This window comes from Lipotes vexillifer, unplaced genomic scaffold, assembly GCF_000442215.2.
Source record: "Lipotes vexillifer unplaced genomic scaffold, Lipotes_vexillifer_v1.1 scaffold994, whole genome shotgun sequence".
NCBI classification, from domain to species: Eukaryota; Metazoa; Chordata; class Mammalia; order Artiodactyla; family Lipotidae; genus Lipotes; species Lipotes vexillifer.
The window spans coordinates 560,903-586,265 of record NW_006771292.1 but is presented as its reverse complement, the minus strand read 5'-3'; the positions used below and the strand labels follow the sequence as shown (position 1 = coordinate 586,265).

The window sequence follows — 25,363 nt, the reverse complement described above, 5'->3', positions numbered from 1 at the left end:
GCCTGCCAATGCGGGGGACATGGGTTCGAGCCCTGGTCCGGGAAGATCCCACACGCCATGGAGCAACTAAGCCCGTGAGCCACAACTACTGAGCCTGCGTGCCTAGAGCCCGTGCTCCGCAACAAGAGAAGCCACCGCAATGAGAAGCCAAAGAGTAGCCCCCGCTCGCCGCAACTAGAGAAAGCCCGTGCGCAGCAACAAAGACCCAATGCAGCCGAAAATAAATAAATAAATTAATTAATTTATTAAAAAAAAAAGAAAGAAATTATGTAGGAGAAATCCAGCAAGGCAACAGGCAGAACACTGCTTAGGAATACTTAAAATATTTAAGATGATACACAAGATAAATTTGAGGACAAAATCCAAATAATGTAACAAAAAACCCGAACACTTTGTTGTTGTTATTGTCATGCCAAAGCATCATCTCTATATACTATCTATTTACAGCATTGTTTCAGATTATTTCTTCATCCCTACTGCCAACACTTCATTCAGGCCCTCTTCAGATAGGTCCAAAGTGACCTCATTATAGTCTATTTTTTCTAATCCAGTGCTTCCCAGACTTAATATGAATCACTCAGGGATCTTGCTGAAAACACACATTCTGATTCAGTAGGTAAAGGGTGGGGTCTGAAATTCTTCATTTCTAACAAGTTCCCCCAAGTAATACTGATGTAACCACACTTCGAATAACAAACAGCTAATTTATTCAACTTTTTTTTAAGGTGTACAATTTATTTAATGCATTTATATATTGCAAAATAATTACCATAGTGTTAATTAACACCTGCATCAAGTTACTGATTTCTTTTTTTAAATTAATTTTTAGTGGAGTATAGTTAGTTTACAATGTTGTGTTAAGTTTCTGCTGTACAGCAAAGTGAATCAGTTATACATATATACATATCCACTTTTTTAGATTCTTTTTTTTTTTTTTTGGCTGTGCCATGTGGCACGCAGGATCTTAGTTCCCTGACCAGGGATCGAACCCATGTCCCCTGCGTTGGGAGCACAGAGTCTTAACCACTGGACCACCAAGGAAGTCCCTCTTTTTTAAATTCTTAAAATACCACTTATTTCATGTCGCAGCCTCAGGAATCCACTCTAACTCAGTGAAGCACGTATAAAACATCTACGTTCAATTCTATGGGTTCAGAACTTCATTCTAGACCAATCTGGTCTTTCTTCTGCTATACTCATTCTACCCCATCTCTGCTCTGTTTTTGTTTTTGTTTTTTATATATAGTGAAGTAAGATTTCAATGAGTTTTGCTAAATGTATACACCTGTGTAACCAATATTCTCCTGAGAAGATGGACCATCACACCAACCCTGTGTGTTTTGACGTTAACTCTTCAAATACTCTTCCAACTTTCCACTGCCTTCCACCTTATCGTTTAAGACTTAACTGAAGCCCCTTCTTCAAAACACACCCCAAATTCACTCACATACCTCAATCTAAAGTACTACTAATTTTAAGACCCTAGCCATCACTGTCTCTTAACTAAAGCAGTGGGTTCCTCACGTCTCTCTACCCCTATTCTTATCCCCCTCCCCAATATATTATCCACAGAGTAGTCAGTGATATAAAATTATAAACCAAATCAGGTCACTCTCCTGCTTAAAACACTCCAATGGCTTACCGTCACACCTGCAATAAATCCAAATTCCTTTTCCTGTATTCCTGTATCACTAAGCCCTCCTACTCTGACCTCATCTCTTGTTATCTTCCCATTATTTTCAATGCTCTGGTCATATGAACCTTTTTTTCTGGTCCTACAACACAGTGAGACTTGCCTACTTTAGGGACTCTGCATTAATTATTCCCTCTATTCTCCCCGCCACTCTCCCCTCTTCTGCCATTTCTATGACTGGCTACTTTTTGCTATTCAGATCTCAACTTCAAAGTTACCTCTCACAGAAGCCTTCTCTAACCACAAAAATCTAAAGTATCCACTCAGTCACTTTCTAACACAAATCCGACTTTAATTTCTGCATAGCAGTCATTATTGGTATGTATCTTATTAATGTGCTTATCATCTGTCTATTCTCACAAGAACATAAGCTCCGTGACTAAGGAACTTGCCCACAGTGTTCACTGCTGTAACTCCAGTGCCTAGAACAGTGTTCAGCTCATTAAAAGTGGATGCTAACCAAATGTTTGCTAAATAAATATATATGTTCACACTATGCAGATGGAAATTGTGCCTGTGTCCCAATACAGAATCTCCCATGAAATTCAAAGAGAGTAAGAAAGATACAGCTAGTCATCCAATAAGGTAAATCCTTCATAAGAAAGAAACGGAAGAACTGCAGCTTTAATTTGAGGCAAAAATAATATAAAACACAGATTAAGCCAAAGCTTAGTTCACATAAAGTTTAATCAGTCAAGTTAATGAAAATATCAAAATTTTTGAGTTAGTGTATGGCAGAAGAAATTTAATTTTGTTGCAAATAATACAGTATTTGGTGTTTCCATTCTGGACAAGCTAAGCTGCAGAAAGAGCAATGGCATTGAATCTCAGTTCATCAGGGTCACGTTCCATAAACTTCTTGCAAACTTCTATGGCATCCTATAGGGAAAAAAGATACATACACAATCTTTCCATTTAAAAACGTGTTTTACTTAAAACTGATAAATAAATGTTTCACGTTTTCCTAATCCATACTAATTTTATACTGCAGACTTCTTTTCTCAAATAAAAAATAACTTAAAGGACACTAGAAGAGTGAATGGCTGGTGGTTTAATTTGATTAGTACAAAAGTATAAGATCCGCTAAGTGTTCTTTCTTAAAATGCTTTTAAGAAACTTTTAACATGAAAATTACATATTTTATTGATTCTAAGCCATAAAATTTGTTCGTAAATTTAAAAATCTCTAAGATCAAGATATAAATTATGGTATCTTGGACTTAATGAAATATGGGATATGATGTGCATCTCTTTCAATACTATTCTTGTCTTTTTCAAATTTGATACTTGTTCACACAAAGAGCTCTGCAAACCTCTTTATTTGCTGTAGATTTTTAAAGCTAGTTCAAATTTTTCTTTTTGGATTTTCTCAAGAGAGCCAGGATATAGAGAAATACAGAAAAATGTTATACCAGTTATCTTTTATTTATTTTTGCCATGCCACGTGGCATGCGGGATCTTAATTCCCTGACCAGGGATCGAACCTGTGCCCCCTGCAGTGGAAGTGTGGAGTCTTAACCACTGGACTGCCAGGGAAGTCCTATACCAGTTATCTTTAGAGATGTTTTAAAGATAACAAGAACATTAATGACACTGAAGATGGGCCAAAAAGTTTTATTCTTACCTCTAATAAAGTTTCATCACTAGTTTCCCCATGGTTAATTGGAAATGGTTTCCGTCCATCTGTGGAAAATAGATGAACAGGTGAATGGTTAGTTGTTTGTATAGGATAATGTACTTTCTTTCTTTTTAATACTATAAACAATTAACAACATGTATTTCACGTACAAATTTTTCCAATTCACCCAGAAATATCCTTTATCCATGTTGTTTTGTTTTATGTGGGATCTAATCAAGAATCACATATTCTATTTAGTTATCCTATCTCTTTAGTCCTCCTTAATTAAGAATGACAGGATAATGTACTTTCAACTTCCATTTTCCTCTTCCCACAGTGAGGCAAAAGTTAAAAGATAAAATAATATATCCTAAAACAAACACCTTAAGTATGCTACTACGAATATTTTTAACACTAATAGTTATTTAGAACCTTGCTTCCCTGTTTGAAAGCCTATATTATCTTCATAAACAGACATTATTAGAAATATATACTATTGGCTTTAATTTCCTAAAAAGAATATGCAAAATTAATGTCAGCTTTTCAAAAGTTATGACCATCAGAAATATAAAAAATTTCTTTCTTCACTTTAAAGCCTTCTAATGAAGGCTCCTAAGACTGACATGTTTATACCAATGAAAGGAAGCCACTTCAAGGTTTATATATTACTACTACTAATTGTGTACCAAGGTAGGAGTATAGAGCAACAATCTAAATAACCTAGGATTATTTTGCTGACCACCAAAAGTAATCAGTATCACCTTGAATAAACTAGTACTTTTACAATACTATAAAAACGAAAAAGTCGAGAATTATATAAACCCCTGCTAACCCAAAGTTAACTGATACTCTCTATACAAGCCTATAATTTCAGATGTTTTATAAGTGGCACATCAAGTTCAAGCCATAAAACACAATTCCCTCTATAATTTCATGGCTTCTAAACATAATAAAAAGTTTTGAATCAATATGTATACATAGTGATAGACCTGGACTAAAAGATACTACTTTTAAAGAAAATATGAGTGAAAATTAACCAAACCAGAAAGCAAAACAGGACAATTATGAAATCTGGAGAAATAAAAAAGTTGAAAAGTACATTGACTATGGCTCATCTGAGAATAGTATTTCTGTAGTCATAAGAGTATAAACAACTATAACAACACTGGAAGAACAGGAAAAAGTAAACCATGTATTTTGTGATTGGGAGGGAGAGGTAGGTAAAGAGGGTGACAAAGGAAAGCTAGATTATCTTCATTGTGGGAAGCCAAGGAGTAACATTAGGTAACTTCCACCTCTAGCCAGAATGAAATAATGTACTGGACTAGGCCTTCCACTGGAAACAACTAAAGAAGTGGACAAAATATCTGAAACCACTGTTTTATAGATTGGGAAACAGGTAGCCCAGAACTGTTAGTAAGCCTAATAGTAATATCCACTATCTGCCAGTGCCAGAAAGAAAAACCCAAGCAGCCTACAGCAGCCTCAATTAGGAGACTGAGGGGAAAGAGAGCAGAGTTCAAGGAGGCTGAGGCAGTTGGAGTTTGCACAATGCCAGGAAGAAGATAGCTACACACTTTGGCGAGCTGTTGCTCTTTGTTTGGGACCAGGCCAGGATCAGTGGGCCAGCTGGGGGCGGGAAGCAATGTGTCTGGAACAGAGCTTTGGGCTGGGGTGGTCAAGAGCTTGTTTATATACCAGGGGAATGCGTAAATCGGAAAAGAAATGAAGGATAATGAGAGCTAGATTTCCCATGCTCAGAAAAGGAAGTCACAAATATGGATGACACTAGAATAAACTGTATAATATTAGGTTAGAATTATAAATGTGGATGTAAATAAATGCTTTTTAATATATAGAGAAACATATAATTGTGTGTGCATGTATATCCATATTCACATACATGTGTCTATGTATATAATACATACAAATATTTCCTAGCTCTGTCCTCTGAGAAAGCCTAGAAATAATGATATCTTAATAGCAATGAACACACTTAGCACCCAGGTCTTGGTTCTAATCATCATTTTCCAATAAAAGGAACCCGGGCTCCTTGGAGAAGTGGCTGAACACAGGGCTGGGGCATGGAAAACAAAGGATGAACCAGGAAATGTTTTTCTACTAGAAAGTTAGAAAGTGCTCCAAAGAATGACAGGGACATATGCCAAGAACTACATGAAGCCCTAAGGACAAGAGGTGATAATAGAAAGATGAATAACTCAGTCCCTTTCATCAGCTAACCTTACAATTAGGTATAGAATGAATACATTAAAAACTACCACTATCATTTGTTATACAATTGTCCTGTAGAAATTACCTTGCACCACGTCTATAATCATATAGCCTTGTTTTTTAAAATAAGGATATTTAGAAATGACTTTTTTTTTTTTTTTTTTTTTTTTTTTTTTGCAGTATGCGGGCCTCTCACTGCTGTGGCCTCTCCCGCTGCGGAGCACAGGCTCCGGACACGCCATGGCTCACGGGCCCAGCCGCTCCGCGCGGCGTGTGGGATCCTTCCGGACCAGGGCACGAACCCGTGTGCCCTGCATCGGCAGGTGGACTCTCAACCACTGTGCCATCAGGGAAGCCCAGAAATGACTTTTTTCTTAAAAACCGTATGCTGCTCTCTTACCCACTGTTTTCTATGCACTAACTCAATACTCCTCTTGCTCAACATTCCTTTTAACTTTATTAGGAATTTGCGTCAGGGCTACCACCAATTCCCCTTGCAAAGAGTCAGCAGCTGCCCATCTTCATTTGTCTTGCATTCATCCCTGTCCTCTCTAACATCTCAAAGATTCCAGCTATTCTTTAGAACTCTGAAATTCTTTAAACTCATTTAGAGAATGTAATCCTCAAAGGGCTCTAATTCTCTATCAGCAACATCGATCATTCTTCCTGCTAAAGAATACTTGAACCAAACAAGACCTCAGTAGTTCTGCCTTTCTTTTCTGATGTTCTTAGTTCAAACCAATTTTAAAATACTTTGGTGTTGATCTCGGCATGCTACAAAACAGAGCCATTCTGCATATGTAGCTTATCCCTGATACACATCTTTCCTTCTACTGCCCTTTTAGTCTCTGAGCTCAGAAAGCTGGCTAATCAGTCAAACTGAGGTTTTTAGACAACTCATTCCTTCCCATGAGATGATCAGAGATGTTTTTCTTCTGAATATCTTTTAAATGTTATTGTTTGCTCTATTATGAAGTCTCCCATTCTGAAAGTCACCATTACTTTTATAGTCTCTGGTTATGGATCATATTTATCACTCCTCTGGCCTTTCCTAAATCTACTTTCTTGAAGTCAACAGAATGTGTCTGTAAGTCTCAGCACACTCTTTACTTCCACTTCTACTAGTTACTCTTTATTATTTAGAATTCAGAGCAGAAACTAGCTTCCAGCAATCAGAGATTTGAAATCCCCAATCCCTATTACATTTTATCTTTATGTAGATTCTAGAGACTGAATTAGCAAAGCATATGTTCCAAATTGCTCTGCAGGTCTGTTATATACTCCGATAACAACTATTTGATTCCTACTCAAATCACTCTACTATTGTAGATGACCCACAGGGATGTACATTCCTTTTCCTGTCCCCTTTAATAGAGACATTTCTTTTTAATGAAGTGTATGATTCTGTTGCCATATTCCAAATATAAAATCTATCTAAATTTTATGGACCACATTTACAGTCACAATCAGAATCCTTTTGGAACTCTTCAGTCTTTAAGTAAGTTAAGGAAAATGAAAGTGAAAAGTTAATATTTACAGCAAATGAGAAGAAAGAGAACTAAAAATCATGGTATCTAGAAATTGAAAAGGATTTCACTTTTTTGTTTCTTTATTCGGCCTTTTTTAATCAAAGAAGGTCTCAGAGAGAAAGACAAAAAGGACTCATAAGTACTATCTACCAATTTTGAAAGAATCATAAAAGTTTCTTCTGCCTGAATGAATCAATTTAAACTATCCTCGAGTTATTATCCTCTAAAATTATCCTCTAATTATCCTTTAATTATCAATGAAAATATCCTCTCCTCCAAATACAAACTAAAGTAGTCCACCTATAGTTAAACTTTTAAAAGGTAAGTGCAGGAATAGGCCAAAATACCAAGTAATTAATCATGGCTACTTTGACACATGCCTTAGGGAACTGTTGCCAGAAAACATAGACTCCTGTAAAGTCTTTTTAAAAATCAGATGTGATACAAAGGGATAGTACAAAAGCCTGAAAACTAGTAATACTCATTATTGAATACAAAAACTAGTCGTTATGAGTAATACACTATGTTTTAAAACTAGTTTCAGGATCAAGATGGTTCATCCAAGATGTTGATGATAACCAACTCAAAAATTTAGTAAAGACTGCTGAAGTGATTTACAGGAGTTTCCTAAATGATTTAGCAAAGCATTTTCCTGTTTTGCTAAAATGCAAAGGTGGTATGCAGGAATTCTTGAATTATAAGTTACTTGAACATCAAAAACATATTTATTTTTTCTAGTAAAAATTTTTAAATGGAAAACTTCCATTATGCCAACTCAATGTTATATGGTAATCAATTAATTTAGGTAAACACAATAAATATCAACAGTCATGTTTATCATAAATACAGATTTCCCCATTTACTATTTCTTTCCCCAGGATAAATTAAAATAGTTCTTACCTAATTCATAGAGATGCCCATCTACATGAACTAATGCAATAAAATGAAGATCTACTTTTTCATCTATATTTGGTGCCTGGAATAGGAGGGGAAAATACATATTATATATATTAGTAGTCAAACAAATCAATCAACTACATGTAAACACATACAAATAATATCAAATGACATGAAAAAATATTTATCCAATATAATTCAAGGCTTAATCTTTGATATAGTGGACAGAGTGAACATGCCTACATTTATAACAAATGTGCTTGCCCATCAACAAGGAAAACACTGACTCAAGGCACACCTTTCTTAATCTCAACTGATTTTAACCTAAAGTTTTGTTCACTCTGGAAGCCCAGCACCTAGCACAACACCTGGTACATAGTAGGTATACAGTGTATACTTGTTGAATGAAATGAATGCATGAACTAATTTGTCTAATTTCTGAAATTTGAAATAATAAAGTTTTTAGAAGTTTAATAATAGCATAAACAGAGTTTAAAAAAACTCTTTGCAAGTTAAATTTTAGGACATCAAGAAAGTGAGTTCTTCCCTTAATGATGTAACCTTAATCTCATTTTTTGAAAAATGCAATATAGACTTAGAATAAAATAAGTATTTTCATTCATCCTAGATTCAAAAGGTTTAAAAACGAAGAGAAGGGCTTCCCTGGTGACGCAGTGGTTGAGAGTCCACCTGCCGATGCAGGGGACATGGGTTCGTGCCCCAGTCCGGGAAGATCTCACATGCTAGGCCCATGAGCCATGGCCGCTGAGCCTGCGTGTCCGGAGCCTGCGCTCCGCAGCGGGAAAGGCCACAGCAGTGAGAAGCCCACGTACCGCAAAAAATTAAAAAATTAAAAAAAAAAAAAAAAAAAAAGAAACGAAGAGAAGCAGGAAAATAGCCCAAAAGATTAAAGGAGAAAAAGGGAAAATGAACAAGTTAAAGTAAAATTTAACTTAGCCTACAATTTTTCTCTTGTTTTCTCAGTGAACTATTTGATATTAAAACTATACCTAGGTTTTTATAGCTTGCCAAATTCAATTTGCATGAGCAACTTGTGCTACATTTCTTAGACATTCAAATAACTTATGCAAGTCAATACATGATGAACTAGCGCTGTTTACAATATATAGTAACTACACAGATAACACTAATATGTGTTAGCTATATACCAAATCTAAATGGTCTGAAATGAAATATTATCCCTGTTAAACGTAAGTACAAATTTTAGAGGCAAAAGTTTTAAAGAGGCATAATCAAGTTATATCTCATATTATTTAATATCCAGTAACACAACAGTATTAACTCTAAAATTTCTATTTTTTCACCCTCAAGTAATTATATAATTTTAAGTGTTAAGTAATACGAAGTTTTCAGATGCAGAAATTGAAAGGAACAGAACAAACATTACTATCTTGGATTTACTGGATGCCTCTAAAGCATTTACAGATAGTGACTCATCTAACCTCGTATTATTCTTCAGGGATTATTGCCCTCGAATTACGAATGGGAACAATGCAACGTAAATTGCTGTGGCAAACTAGCTCTTCCTAAAATTCAACTTAGAACTAAAGAATTTCATAGAATTATCCCTCATACTGAGGCAAAAAATGTTTCCCAATATTTTCCATCTTAAAAAAGTCTAATCCCTCTTGAACATGATATTTCTTCAAACACTTAAAGACAGTGATAATGAGTTCCCTTATTTTACTGGTCAGAGAATCAAAGATTTTAGTGATCACTCAATCCAATACCCCCATTTCACCAATGACCAGAGAGAACCCAATTTTTCAAGGTTAAATCTAGGCAATTCAACAAACTATAAATTCAATTCTATAACAAGAACACTACAAAAAATTCCTTATCCAAATAGGAAAGGGGCTTGATTTACTTATTTTAAGATAATTCTCCAATAGGATATAAAGTATATTTAAAATCTTTTGAGCTACTATGTCTTTAAAATTATTACTTATTTTAACACCATCTCTTCTTAAGAATAATACCTCTAATAGCTTCTGGTTTTTACATTTTGTCAGTAAATACAACCATGCTAGAGATAAAAGTAATACAACCAGAACCAGAGACCTGAATATGTACCCAACCTCTGTGAGCACTGGGTTTCTTATCTGTTTTGAGGTTTAAACGAAATGCATGAAACTACTTTGTAAACTGTTAAGTGCCATATAAACATTATGTGTTATTACAATACTAAGACTACATTATTACAAATGTAAGAAGTCACTAAATCTAGTGACTCAAAATTGTGAGTCATTGTACCTTTTATCCAAAAGTGCATACTAAAAATACAAAACGCCAAAGAGGGCATGAAAAGCCTTCAAACTACTATAAAAGATAAATGCTCAAAATTTCTATACCTTCCACAAGACCTCAGCACCTATTACAAGCCTTTTCCTTTTGTCAACTTCAATTAGTCAGAGTCTGAAATCTATAATTATCCAATTGCTTAAACATTATTCCACTGAAAACAAGAACAATACATAAGAAGCAAATTCCAATAAGTCTTCTGTTTCAAAAAATGACCAATAACTAACAAAAGGCAAAAACCAGAAGCTACAGATTAGATAATTTTTACCTACATTTTTATATCTTATTTTTTACAAAGTTTCTTAATTTAGAACATACTTCTTACTACCTTGAAGAATTAAAAGAATGATGTGACAAATCAATTAGATAGAAATTAACTAAATGCTAAATAAAAATGTCAAATTATAAAAAATAGTTTAAATTTAATTTATAATTGTGGCACTAAATATAACCAGGCATTGTTCTAAGTGCTTTATAAGAATTGACCAATTAATTGTCATATAAACCATATGAGGTAGGTCATATAGTTATACCCATTGTACTCTCAAGAAAATTGAGGCACAGAAGTGCTAAGTAACATGCTCTGGGTCACAAAGCTAGTAAGTGATAGAATCTGGTTTCAAATCCAGGCAATGTCATTCTAGAATCCACGTTCTTAACCATTAGGCTATAAAAACACTTATGAAGCTATAAAGCAATGGAATTAACATGGGGAAAAGATCAATAATACATAAAAACATAAAACTGAGAATGCCAATTTTTATGACATGTTCATTTATATTTAGAGTATTTTTTAAGTACAAAGGAATTTATTCCTATTTGGAATCAACTGTGCCCAAGTCAGAATTTAGAAAATTAGGGTTTTACTCTGATCATCTAATTCACTTGTATCTCCTACTGTGCCAGCGTATGGCACAGTAGGGAAGCAATAAATATCAGATGGATAAATAAATATGACAAATGCATGTTGTGACCCAATGAGGATAATGAAATAGAGAGACACCAGTTTGTTGATACCAGTTTGTTGACGAAAGGCTATTTTGATGACTATACTGATATTTGGTGGAAGCAGATGTTTAAGGAAAAGTGCCAAGACTCCACCTCATAGTTTGAGAATAGCTCTAGAAGAGTAAATAAGGGGAAGGAAAGAATGTCTGACACCAACTTTTAATTTTTTTAAGCATGAAAGTATGTGTAATCAGACTTCCTCTGGCTTCAAAAGTCACGATGATTTAGTGAAGTGTCAAGTTTCTTATAAATGTGTGGCATACACCAAATCTTTCAGACGTAGCATTTCTAGGTAGGCTCTGCCAAGCTATGGTCATTACCATTAATTTTCTAAAACATCAGAAAGACAAGAACTATAGTTGCCATCCTGCATCTTATTTCAATTATGAGAATTATTAGAATTCCATCATCAACCTCAACATTTAAGGTAATTAGCACGATTACAAGAACAAATGTACTTTTTAACAGTTTGCTAATATTATCAACTTAAGAAGGAGAAATTATAAAATTTGTGTGAAGTCTACAACAATTCACAAGGAGAAAAATCGTCACTTCCTACTTGAGAAAAGATCTTTAGAAACTGAATAGGCAGGGAAGATTGGATCAAGATTAAACCAAGTACCTGAGCCACCTCAGGGAATAAAATAGCTTAGATGAAACACCCTACACCACGGAGGCTTAGATTAAGGATAGAGTAAGTAAAATAACCCCAAAGCATGACAAGAGACTAAAGTCATGTTCAGAAACATGAAAAAAAAATAAAGTAAGAGATGGCAAAGAACTCAGACGGTACACAGCATTTGTTGACCTGAGTCAACTAAATGAAATTGGAAAGATGAAGGGTAAGAGAATACATATTCACTTTAACAACTGACAGGAACTTAAACATTATCATGAATGTCGATCAGCACTCATCAAAAGGCAGGGACCTGTTGGCGTTATATGGAGTGGAAAGATGGATGTTCACCAAGGCACTGGTGAGAGTCAAGCTGGACTGCAAAACATAGAGGTATGTTTGCAGTCTTACTGAGGGAGAAAAAGCTAATGGTTGATGAACCAAGAGAAAAGTGCTTTGAAGACTGAAGAATTTTAAGGGAAAAAATGGACTGCCCCTGTCACTGGAAGAAGAGATGGAAGATTGACTACACTTACAACAGAATGGAGACCCAAAGATGGTAGGCGTAAGAAGGGTCGCCAGCGACGAAGACGGAGAGATGGACTGGTAGCCTTTGCAGGGCCTACATGGTTACGTTTGGCCCAGGGCAGGGATGCATGGTGACACCATGATGAGGCCTTCGCTCTGCAGTGGCTAGAATGAGGCTGTGATGAGGATGGCGAAGAGGACTACATAATTAAAAAAGAGAACATTTTACTGAGACCACGTTACTGGGAGATCAGTTATTCTTAAAAGCACTGTATGGTCAAACTTGGATTTATATGGTCTAGTATTTTTAATCAATCACAATTTAGAAAAGGATCATAAATGAGTATTAGTTAAAGGTACGTGAAGTGGAAATACATAACCAAAGTATCAGGTTATATTCCATAGCTTCTGTTAAGTGCACATCTAAACTATCCTCATTTGTATAGCGCAGACTCATGGAATTATTTAAAAGTCACTAAAGTGGAATTATTACATCAAACTGTTTAAAAAAAAAAGAACATACACACACACAAAACACGTAACACATACAAAACATACAAAGAATTATGTGTAAAAGAAAACTGTATGGTAACAGGCACTAGTAAAAAGAATTCCTTAGCAGTAATAAACACTAAGGAAAAAAACAACTTCAAAATATAGAGGAGTGAAACAAATCCCTCAGAAGCTGATGCCATGCATAAACTATCCTCTTACTTAGGCTGAAAAGTTAAATGGAAACTATCATGGATTATTAGCCATCTTTTAGTAAAAGAAAAAAACAGTTAAAATATGTATCACTTATTTTGTGCCAGGCACTCTTTTAAGCACTTTACACTTATTAATTCATTTAATCTCCCAGTAACCCATGAGATAGTTACTGTAATTATCTCCATTTTACAAATAAGAAATCAGAGCACAGAGAGGTTAAGTAACATAACCCAGGTCACACTGCCAGGAAGTGGCAGGGCTGGGATTCAAATACAGGAAATATAGTTCTAGAATCCAATGATCTTAATAACTGTGGTGTACAGCCTAAGTGGCCAAGAAAAAGATTTTAATACTAATTTATTAGACCAGATTCCAATGAGCAGAGGAGTAATCCTCTTAAAATTAGATTTTTGGGAGTCACATTTTCGAACACTATTGGACCACAAATGGTGAATCTGACCTAAGAGTTTTCCACAAAATGCACATGCTAATAAACACTAACTTATTAATGGTAATCCAAGTGATAATTTTACAACTGTCGCCTCCAATAAATAACACCAGCACATGAAACTGAGTTTAAAGCAGTATGATAAAATTATAATCACTAACAACCACAGTGAGAAGAAGTAAAAAAAAAAAAAAAAAAAAAATAGTGATATAAGTCCTTGCTTAGTGATAATGGATTTCACTAACCATGACTTATTTTCTTTAGGAAAATAAAGGGGTTTTCCTTGAATGATTTCTAAGACTCTTTCAACCCTGAAAATCCTATGATCCTACTTAGTACTTCTGATCCATGTAAAATAATACAATAACCTAAAATAAAGGGTTTTAAAAACATGTTTGTGAACAGTTTAGCTGCTCATAATAGGAATCAATCAATTAGAAATACATAAATGAATCCTATACTTTGCTCTATATGGGAACAAAGGTGTATATAATAAAGTGTCTGCTCTCACATAGTCTAACAGATGTTTGTCATATTCAATCTGATTACATTTAAATAAGAGAAAGACAGAAGAGTCGGGAAGAGGAAAAGGAAAATGGATGGAGAAAGAAAATGGAGTAAAGGAAGAGAGGAATAGATGACTAATGAGTAGTGGAGAAAACAAAAATTTTCTAAGCATCTAGGGAAGGAGAGATTACTCAACCAGAAGGAGAACTAAAGGCATACATTGAAAGAACATATAAGGTTTGGGCAGGCAAAATGCGAAAGGTATTCCTAGCAAAGAATTCAGTGTGAGAAAAAAGACAAAAATAGGAATGAGGATGACATGTTCAGAGGACTAGACTATCAGGCCTGGGATCTGACTTTACCCCTTCCATCTAAAAAGTTATCCTGTTACTTGTTCATAGGTGCTGGCAGAAGACATGAGACGCTTGTGTCAGAGACGAAGGACTTTACTCATAGCACAGCAAGGAGCACGATCATCACTATGTTAGAGTCAGTTCACATGAGGGCAACACAGAGGGCCCAGATGGATGGCTGCACACACAATGGGCTGCATTATAGGAGAGGAACACTGGGCTTGGGGAAACTGATGTATAATAATAAGCAGTAAGCAAACCTGTATTTGTTCTGGAGGCAGACATTATTATCTCATCCCTCACAGTGCTTACTGGAAGAAAAGTGATTTCTAACTTCAAATACGATGGCTTTCTTCTTTTGCCATTTTTGAAGAATGCTTTTTAAAACTTAAAAAAAATTTCAAATTACAAAGAGTTACAAAAATTAAAAGAGTACAGGAAACACCTAGATTTACCTATGACATTTTACCCTGATTTGCTTTATCATCTGTACTTACACTCTCTTGCTCTCTTCCTGTCTCTCTACATAGTTGTTTCTTTTTTTCTTCCTGAACCATTTGAGGATAAGTTATATATATCATGGTCCTTTACCCCTAAATACTTCAGTATTTCTTAAGACTAAGAAAATTCTCTTGGACTTCCCTGGTGGCACAGTGGTTAAGAATCCGTGTACCAGGGGCCTCCCTGGTGGCGCAGTGGTTAAGAATCCGCCTGCCAATGCAGGGGACACAGGTTCAAGCCCTGGTCCGGGAAGATCTCACATGCCGCGGAGCAACTAAGCCTGCGAGCCACAACTACTGAGCCTGCATGCCACAACTACTGAAACCTGCGCACCTAGAACCCGTGCTCTGCAACGAGAAGCCACTGCAACGAGAAGCCCGTGCACTGCAAAGAAGACCCAATGCAGCCAAAAATAATTAATTAAAAAAGAAAATTCTCTTTTATAACAGCAGTTATCACCTTCATAATTTCATATAGATATGGGCTGTGTTAGGATGTGTGTAGGTTGGATGTCACGTTAGACATCTGTCTAACCTTCCATCCATATTTTAATTTTGTCAGTTGATCCATTCATGTCCTTTGTAGCATTTCCCCTCAGGATCTAATCTGGGAGCAGGTATTGAATTTTTTTGTCATGTCTCTTCAGTATCCTTTAACCTGGAGCATTTTCAACAGCCTTTGTCTTTTATGACATTAACACACAGTCCCCTTCCCCCATTTTTTAATATACAGTTTTTTTACATAAAAAATCATGCTCTCTGTGAATACAGACATCTGTATTTCTTCCTTTCCAATCCATATGCCATTTGGTTTTTTTTCTCGCCTTACTGCATTGGCTATAGGACCTCTAGAACAATAATGAATTTCCCTGATTTTCACTTTTAATTATTTCTTCCTTATGCATGCTTTAGGGTTAACTTGCTCTTTTTGTTGTTGTTGTTGCTACCTTTAGGTAAAAACTTAGATCACTGACTTGAAGCCTTTTTTCTTTTCTACTATAAGCATTTAGTGCTATAGATTTTTCTCTAACCCCTGCCTTTTCTTTTCTACTATAAGCATTTAATGTTACAGATTTTTCTCTAATCCCTGCTTTAGCTGCAACCTGTAAATTTGGATATATTTAATAATTTTTCATTCAATTCAAAATGTTTTCCAGAAAACAAATTTATGGTTACCAAAGGGGAAAGGGGGTGAGGGGAGGGATAAATTAGGAGTTCAGAATTGGCAGATACAAACTACTATATACAAAATAGATAAAACACAATGTCCTACTGTATAGCACAGGGAACTATATTCAATATCCTGTAATAAACCATAATGGAAAAGAATATGAAAAAGAATATACATATATATGTATAACTGAATCACTTTGCTGTACACCAGAAACTAACACAGCATTGTAAATCAACTATACTTCAATTTAAAAAAATTTTAAAATGTTTTCTCATGTTCTCTGTGACTTCCTCTTTGATCCAACGAGCTATTTAGACGTGTATTGTTTAATTTCTAAATATATGGGGATTTTCCAGATACTTTTTACTGTTATTAATTCCTAATTTAATTCCATTATGGTTAGAAAATATTCTTTGTATAATTTAAATTTTTAAAAAAATTTTTAAGATTTATTTTCTGATCCATAATATGGTCTATGAGCATTTAATCATTTTTTAGAACAATTTAAAAAACAAAATTTATTTTATATTTACCTTCACTTGTTCCATTTCCAGTGCTCACCAATTCTTTGTGTAGATTCAAGTTGTAGTGCAAGTAAGCTTGTAATGAATTCTCTCAGTTTTTGTTTGTCTAAAAGACTTTATTTCTCCTTTATTTTTGAAAAATATTTTTGTTCCATCGAATTCTTTCAGCATTTTAAAAACCTTTTTCTTCTTTTTTTAAAATATTTATTTATTTGGCTGTGCCAGGTCTTAGTTGCAGCACATGGTATCTTCGTAGCAACGAAGGGATCCTGTGTGTGGGATCTTCGTTGAGGCATGTGGGATCTTTAGTTGTGGCACACGGGATCCTTTAGTTGCAGCATGCAGGATCTTTAGTTGCAGCATGTGGGATCTAGTTCCCTTACCAAGGATCGAACCCGAGCCCCCTGCACTGGGAGTGCGGAGTCTTAACCACTGGACCACGAAGGAAGTCCCTCTCTTTTCCTTCTGATTTTACCTGCACATGTTAGATCATCTGAAATTGATCCACAGCTCTTAGGTGATCTGGGGGGTTTTGTGGGGTTTTTTCCCATGATTTTTTATTTTTGTGATTCAGTTTGGGTAAATTTCTAGCAATTTATCTTCACATTTTCTGATTCTTTCCTCAACATGGCAAATCCATTAAAGGCATTCTTCACCTCTGGTACTGTGTTTTTAATTACTAGATTTCCATTCGATTCTTTCTTAGAGCTTCCAGCTCTCCGTTGATATTCCCCATCTGTTGGTATCTGTTGTCTACCTTTTCTACTTGAGCCTTTAACATATTAATCACAGTTATTTTAAGTTGCATCTGACAGTTCCAACACCTGGATCATATCTGAGTTTGATTCTGTTGATTCCTTTGTCTTGTGACAGTGTGTTATTTTTCTTGTTTTCTTCGTCTTACAATTTTTGTTTAAAAGGCATACATCCTGTGTAGGAGCAGAGATACTGAGACAAATGTATTTATGTCTGGAAATGGGCATGCCTCCTCTTCTGCTAGGGCTTTAGTGTGTGGAGTTGAGTCAATCTAGTTAGAAGTTGTGCTGTTTGGTTTGTTTTTGCTATGGTTATCCTCAGTAATCTACCAGCTTAAAATCTGCCTCGCATTACTGTGTGCTTAGGGTAGGAGCTGGGCTGCTGAATGCTTTCTTTTTCAACGTTCTTGTTCCACTCATAGCTTTAGGATTTTTCTCAGAGTCTATGCCTCAGAGAAGGTCTCTCTTCATGCTCTTGGCCTACCCCACACATTTGACACTTGTTTATTGGTGCTGGCTGGTCTAATGGTGGGACGGTGAAGGCATTCTTTGTTGATATGGTTCAGCCTCCATCATAAGTAGGTTGGTTGTACCTGGATATCAAGGACAAGGCTTTCCACGGGATCCTTCCCTCCTCCGTTGATTTCTCTCATAGGAGTTTCCTATACCTCCCCTGAAGGGGTAGTTTTGTCTGTTCCCTTCTCCAGGGAGGGTTTTCTGTCCCAGCATTGTTAGGTTTTATTCCACAGGGGAGAAGAATCCAGGCCCTTCCCAAAGTAGAAGCTGCTTCCTTCCCCCAGGCCTGAACCTTGGGCCTCTCTCTTGCCTTGTCCCTAGTTTAAGCTTACAGGCACCCAGTGAGGTCTGAGGAGAGTGGATGTGAGCTCCCCTTTGGCACTACTTACAGGGATTTTATAGTATCATACCAGCCTATACTTGACCTTTAACAATTTGTTAAAAATTTTAACATTTTTTACAAAGAAAAAAAATCATATTCTTCACACTACTTTCACTTTCCATATATTTTGGGCATCTATCCACCTCAATAAGTATATATCTACATTATTTTTCACAACAACATATTATTCCTTAAATAGATGCACCATAAACATATTATGGCATCTTTAGTTTGTTTCTAGTTTTCTACATTTATAAACTATGCTGTAGTAAATACATTCACACAGGTATCTTTATATGTTCATCAGTCAACAATAATAATAGCTAGCACTGAATGCTTACTATTACATACCAAATGTTCTAAACTGTGGATGCTATAGAGTCTCACAATGATCCTACTAAGGTAGAAATTATGATCATTTCTATTTAAAGATGAAGATACAATTTTTGCCCAAACATTATCAGATTATCTATGGGTAATTTTAGCCCTCTTTTTGCTCATCATGTTTTCCATATATAAGAGGAAGGAATGAAAAAAAGAAAGGCTATGTTCAAAAGCACACCCTCCTGAATGAGTTCCATACATCAAGGTTCATGTGTGTGTGCATGTGTTTCTATTTGGCAACTGTTCTACAATATCAAACACAGGACAGTATGTTACTACATTATGACTGTCTTACTTGTAACTACCTTGTAATACTCTTAGAAAAACCTTTTATCCACTATCATATTGCTAGCATACTAAGTATTGTTTTCCATAAGTAAATGAATATGTTGTTGTTAAACATTAGAACCAGTAATTCTAATTTTTTACTCTAGTCATATTCATTTCTACCTCCTAAAGCTAAAGGAACACAATATATACACATTTTTTCCATCTGTACAATTTGTAAAGATAATTTAATTCATAATATAGACATAACTGTGTACATCACATATATTTTCAATTCCAGTGAAAGGTTATATGATAATTCAGGGAAGGACTTTTTTTTTAACATCTTTATTGGAGTATAATTGCTTTACAATATTGTGTTAGTTTCAGGGAAGGACTTTCAAGTAATATTATTTTAAGAGATGAAAAGACTGATATGAAGAATGTTATTATGGAATCTAATATTCCTAGGCTTTCTCTTAGAATTATAAATATTAAAGACATATTCACCAACTTTTACATTGTCATAATATTAGCTGCTGAAGTAACTAAGTTAGCTTTGCTTTCAAATATGAAAATTTAAACTGTGAGTAGTATCTTCACAATAACTAGCCAATTTCCTTTCCATACTAACTGGAAAAGATCAAATATCTACAGCTTATTCTTGAGTCTTTCAGAAGATTTTAATAAAGAGCTCACTTTCTAGAGCATCTGAATAAAGAACTCACTTCCTCAGTTTTTCAGTTCTGGTAGAGGAATCCAAAGTTGTCAAAAAGTATGTATTTCATTAGAATTATTAATGACATCAATGTCTGCCAGGACATTAACACTGAACCCGTGCCCCCTCTGCTTACTGCGTGGGTCTGCAACGGTATAATGTGACTTCACATACACCACTGCAATATAACCTATCTCTTCATTACAGTTTTGAAAAAACCAGAACAGGCTTTTCAAAAACCCTAGGAATTAAATGATTTGCTCTTCAGAAAGTACTCTAAGGAGTTTAATAAATATTTTTTGCATAAAGGAATTAGGTATAGACATTCATTTTGAGATTTTTAAGCATTCTGAATCTGACTTAAATCCTCTTGAGTTAAAAAAAAAAAAATACAGGGTGAGCTATTTGGACACACCCATGAGCATCAGGACAGTGTCGGGGTCTTTTAGAGGCACAAGGACTTAGTTGACTTGCCCACAGTCATATAACTAGTGACTCTCAAAGCAGAGGCAGAACCCATGACTCCTGGCTCCAATTTCAGTGTTTTCATCTCACACAAAGCCACCCACCCATCAACTGTCAACTACCTAATTCATAGAGGCAAACCTATTACTATCTCTAGCTGTATTCCCAAAACAATCAACAGTTCAAATCTTTCTATCTTCAAAGTTATAACTAGTTCAGAAAGAAACCAAAATACCTGGGTCCTAAAAGGCCAAATTACTTTTCCTTCACAGTTAATGTGTATGTCACTTTGTATATGAAAATATGAGTCAACTACCCTTTAAACTGTTTAATAACCACAAAATTAGAAATGTCATGAAGGCTAAAAAAAAAAAATTTTCAAACCTTTAATAAAAAGGTGGAAAGAGGGTGTCGGTCTAAAAAGCCAAATTACTTTTCCTTCAGTTAATATACATTCTCTGGGTGTACAAAAAATAAATAGATTACTCTTTAGAGTACTTAATAATAATCAAAGAATTAGAAATGTTGTAAAGGCTAAAAAGAAATGATACAGACCTTTTAACAAAGGGGGCAGAGGGTCAGACTAGTATTACTTCTTTATTAAGAAATCAAGTGTTTGGTAGTTTACCCTAAGTGCTTAAATCTAAATTATTCTAAAATGTTAAAATAAAGCAAGTAGATTTTGGCTTACACCCAAAATGTTTTCCCATCTAAAAGGGCATCCTGTTACTAAGAAAAATATCATTATAACCATGTAATTTCCTAAATATAAAGGGATCATTGGCTGGTAGGTACTTAAAATAATTACTGTTTTCCAAAATACAGATAACATAATTACCAAAAGACTGTGGTTGGTTTATGGGTAAAACTTTATGTTTAATATAAGGAAAAATCTACTGTTGACTAAGAGCTTGTTTGTTTTAGCAATTTTTATGTATCTATACATTTTGTTGCCTTAAGAGCATGGACAGTACTTACTAGCTGTGTGACTTTGGACAAGTTAGTAACGTCTTTGTCTTCCAGTCTGTAAAATGGGATAACACCTATCTTAAGGAATTGAGAAGATCAGAGTAGGATACACACAGTGCTTAGTATAATGCCTACCACATAAGATGCGTTCAGTAAATGGTAACCATCATTATAATAAGATGACAGACATACTTTTAAAAGCAGTGAGAATTTAAGAAGATGAGAATACTTGGCAATTGATAAGCATGTCAATTTCCATTGCATTCACCCATAAATGACACTTAAGAATAATCAAGACTGATACTGTAACACCCCAAAATGATTCCCAATGTTTCCAGCAACCCCAGGTATCTCATGGTGAGACTCTTTTGTCTTAAATACCTACAAAATCATTCCTTTTATTGACCTGCTGATAAAATATATACTTAATCATGACAATTAAATTTATTTCCAGAATAGGACATGTCCTTTCAAACTTTAGAGATACCACTGAGTCTAAAAAAATGGCACATGGAAAGGAAAAAAATTAGGAACTTTTCTAGAGCTTCCAAATGCCATGAAAAGAAATAAAATTATAAATGTAGGCATACATGCATGAGGATATGTACACATATATAAAACTTTAAAAGTTTAAAGTCAAAATTATAAATTAATTCCAAATGGACTCCTGTAGATTTGAATGAATTTCAGTATAATACATTGAATTACACTAAACCTGAGATCCAAATTTAAAATAGGAAAGTAAAACCAGATTCATGCAAAAGATGCAAATTTTCCTACAAAGTATCCATGTTCAATTGGCAAAGAAGTCAAAGTGAAACATGAGCTAGATATCGAAATACACAAAATACCACTATATATTCCATGGAAAATGGCAAATTTCTTCATTTTGCTCACCTAATAAATCAAGATACCCACAGATTTCTAGATATTCTTTAAAGACTTTTTTCTCTTACTGGTTTAACAACTGTGTTTTCTCACTTCCGTTAACAATTCTCCAAAATCCCTAATGACCTATATCTCTATACTTTACATTAAACTCAAGCTTACCATTGTTAAGCTGGCTGAAAACTAAGTCCCAGAAATTCTTTATTATTATTATTAGTTTTTTACAATTTGAGAGTAGCTCCAGTAAGATTCTCATTGACTACAAACAAAAAGAATCTTAAATCTTAACCCTTTGTTTTGGAAAGTTGTGGTTAAAACAAAACAAACAGAAAAATCCACCATCCTCAAATATCATTGCAACCTCAACTCTATTTTTATTGCTGGAGACATTTTTAGATAGAAGAATTACATCTAGTCAGGTCTGGAAGAGTAAACTGATGAGTTCAATATAAGAATTTACTTTAAAATAATAATAGTTATATATCTCCTTTTCTAAAATGCTGATATTGGAGAAAATAAGAACAACAAGAAGATGATGCAGAAAGAATAAAAAACAGACTATTTTGATTCATTTAGGACAAAATATTTGTTAACCTAAGAAAGGGAAAAAAGTGTAAACAGGACAGAGTAGTAACTACATTCTGACCCTTTCAACAACCAATTTAATCCATTTAACCATCATTCATTTTCAAGTGATATTAGATAAAGAAGAACTGATTACATGTAAGGAACACAATATCACTGCTTGAAAACAAAGGATCAAAAAAGGAACCATTTCAATAATATTTTCCCCACTATGACTAATCCTAATTTGTACTTCCTCCTTCAAACTCAGCTCTCCCATTCAACTCCACACATACGCTTTAAACCAGCTTCTATTCAAGGAATGATATACAGAAAAAATGATAACAAAAGGAGAGAAAAAGGCAAAAGTGTAAGGAGTTAGGACAGAAGTTCCAGAACATTTCTAAATTTTAAGAATGACATAAAATGAAGTTGCCCCAAAAGGATCTACCTTACATGTTGTTGGAATGGAATAGAAAAAATGGGATATGGAAAATAAATGGAAAACAAAAAGATCAGAAAGATGCAATTTCAGATTTCTTGACAAAACTGGACTACACAGCTTAAAATGCACGGTACTTGCATCTGAGTTTCATTTACTGCTCCCATCTGATTCTCCCAAAACAATCGGGACCTTAAATTGTACATTCTATAAGAACTAAGTTTCTTCCTAATATCTTCTGTTTCTTTCAGAGTCAAGGAAAGAAGAAAATAAATCCCTAAAGAAGAAAAATAAATGTGAGAGCATTTTAACTCCTTGTAATTCTAACATAATCAAAATAATGAAAAACTATACTTCAAAGTAAAATGAAGCCATGCAAACTATACTTATACATCTAATAAAGATACAACTTGACACTATTTCCACCCCCATCACTGACAGTCTGCATTGATTGGGCCAAAAAAGCCAACTAGACATATACATATACATACACACACACACAATTTATTTTAAATTGTGTATACATATACGTGAACACATACTTGAAATCAGAACTTACCCACTGCTTTCCCAATAGTCAAAAACACCTTCTCTTATAGGACAACACAAACCAAAGTAGATTACCCATTTCACTTGTAAATTAATTACAATTTAATTTCATGATTGAAATTCATTTCATAAACTTTTACAACAGATCTTTGAATGGTCTTAGCAATCAACCACATTATTTCCCTCTATCAAACAAGCCAAAATTTAAAAATAGAATTCAACACTGGCAACGGCTATTTTTGAAGCTATCTCCATTGAAGTAAGAGATCCTCGAAGACACAAACTGCATCTTATTTATCTCTGTATATATAGTTCCTAGCACCATACCTGGCATAGTAGGTGCTCAAACAGATTACTAGGTTAATCAAATGAAAGAGAGACAATAATTTCATATTATGTAACAAGAACTTGAAAAATGTTCATCCCTTCGACTCAAGGTAATTCTACCTATAGGAAATGATCTTAAAGAAAGAACCTAGAATGAATATATGAATAAACAAAGATATTCAATGAAGTTATGTGTTTAACTTGAAAAACTGAAAACAATCTAAATATCAAAAGTTAAGGTTACTGGAAAGTAAATTATGGTTCATTCACATGAGAGTACAGTGCCATAAGGAATTATTTATAAAGAGGTTTTGATGAAGAAAATACTCATGATAAAATATTAAGAAAAAAAAATCCCACAAAAATGTTTGCTTTCGACTGTTCTAAAATTAGCTAAAAAAAGATTTGAAGTTAAAAAAAAAACCATAACTACTAAAAGCATTTTTTGCTACATTTTCCATACTGGCACGTTTGTTTAATACATACATAGAACAATTGTGTCAGTTTCTATTATTTTTCATTATTACTATAAATTTGTATGGAGGTTCCTGAGCAATATAATAAATTTATTCTTTTTGTAAAAAGTTAAATAAACAATAAATCATCAGAAGATCTCTACTCATATCTGGGCTGGCTCCTAAATTAATATGGGCAAATCACAAACTTTAGAAATGGCTTTTTAGATAAGTATTGATGAAGTAAAACTAGAGTCTGAAGGCAAATAAAATATTCTTTTGGATTTTTCTTTTCTTGCCTTTACATTTGATTTGCATACTGTTTCCATTATTGTATCACTGTATTTGTTTACAATTTTAAAAAACACTTTTAATTTAATTTCCTCATATCCCATTGTTGTTCTTCTATCTTCCCAAACTTAAGTGAAACATGAAAGCAGTAACTTTCAGCGTAGGTTAATGAAGCATAAGTGAGGTGGGGCTACCGTCCAAATTTCTGGATTAGCCAGAGTCGGGCAGACAATCATGGTGGGATTCAGAACATACAAGTAAACAACTACTCTTTGGCCGCATTTACAGCCAATCTTCTAAAGAGGCTACTGTGTTTTGGTGGCTCATCTTACTGATCTCTCATTTAGTCTACAAGTCTCTGCGTGCAATAAGGCTCCTGCCTACTCCATTCCCATGGAAAGCGTTCTGACAGAGAGTATCAATGATGTCAGTTGTTATTACACTGTTATTACTGGCTCCTCTTCTTCCACCCACTCCTTTAACACCTATGTGCCCCAGGGATTCACTGTGGTTCACCACTATTCTCCCTCTGTAGAATTCTCAAGGTTCTAACTACTCTCCGACCAAATACAGAACTCCAGATATCGCCCTAGAGCTTTAGACTCCATATCCAACTTCTACACAGATGACCCATTACTCACCTTAAACTCAATATGCTGAACACTAAACATACCATCTTTGGTGGCTCCCCATTGTTTATAAAATTCAAGCCACCCCTTGATCTGGCTTCACCCT

The 25,363-nt window shown here is 34.7% G+C and overlaps 1 protein-coding gene across 1 annotated transcript in view; it reads right to left on the bottom strand.

Annotated features, from left to right (window-relative positions):
• Positions 1–2,362: 2,362 nt before the first annotated feature.
• Positions 2,363–25,363, bottom strand: part of UCHL3 (ubiquitin C-terminal hydrolase L3) — a 43,601-nt gene continuing 20,600 nt past the window's right edge. The window contains exons 7-9 of the mRNA XM_007446597.1: positions 7,972–8,047; positions 3,317–3,375; positions 2,363–2,572 (exon numbers count right to left, since the gene is read on the bottom strand). Of these exons, the coding sequence (XP_007446659.1) occupies positions 2,489–2,572; positions 3,317–3,375; positions 7,972–8,047 (219 nt within the window). The 3' untranslated portion in view covers positions 2,363–2,488. The remainder of the gene's footprint in view (positions 2,573–3,316; positions 3,376–7,971; positions 8,048–25,363) is intronic.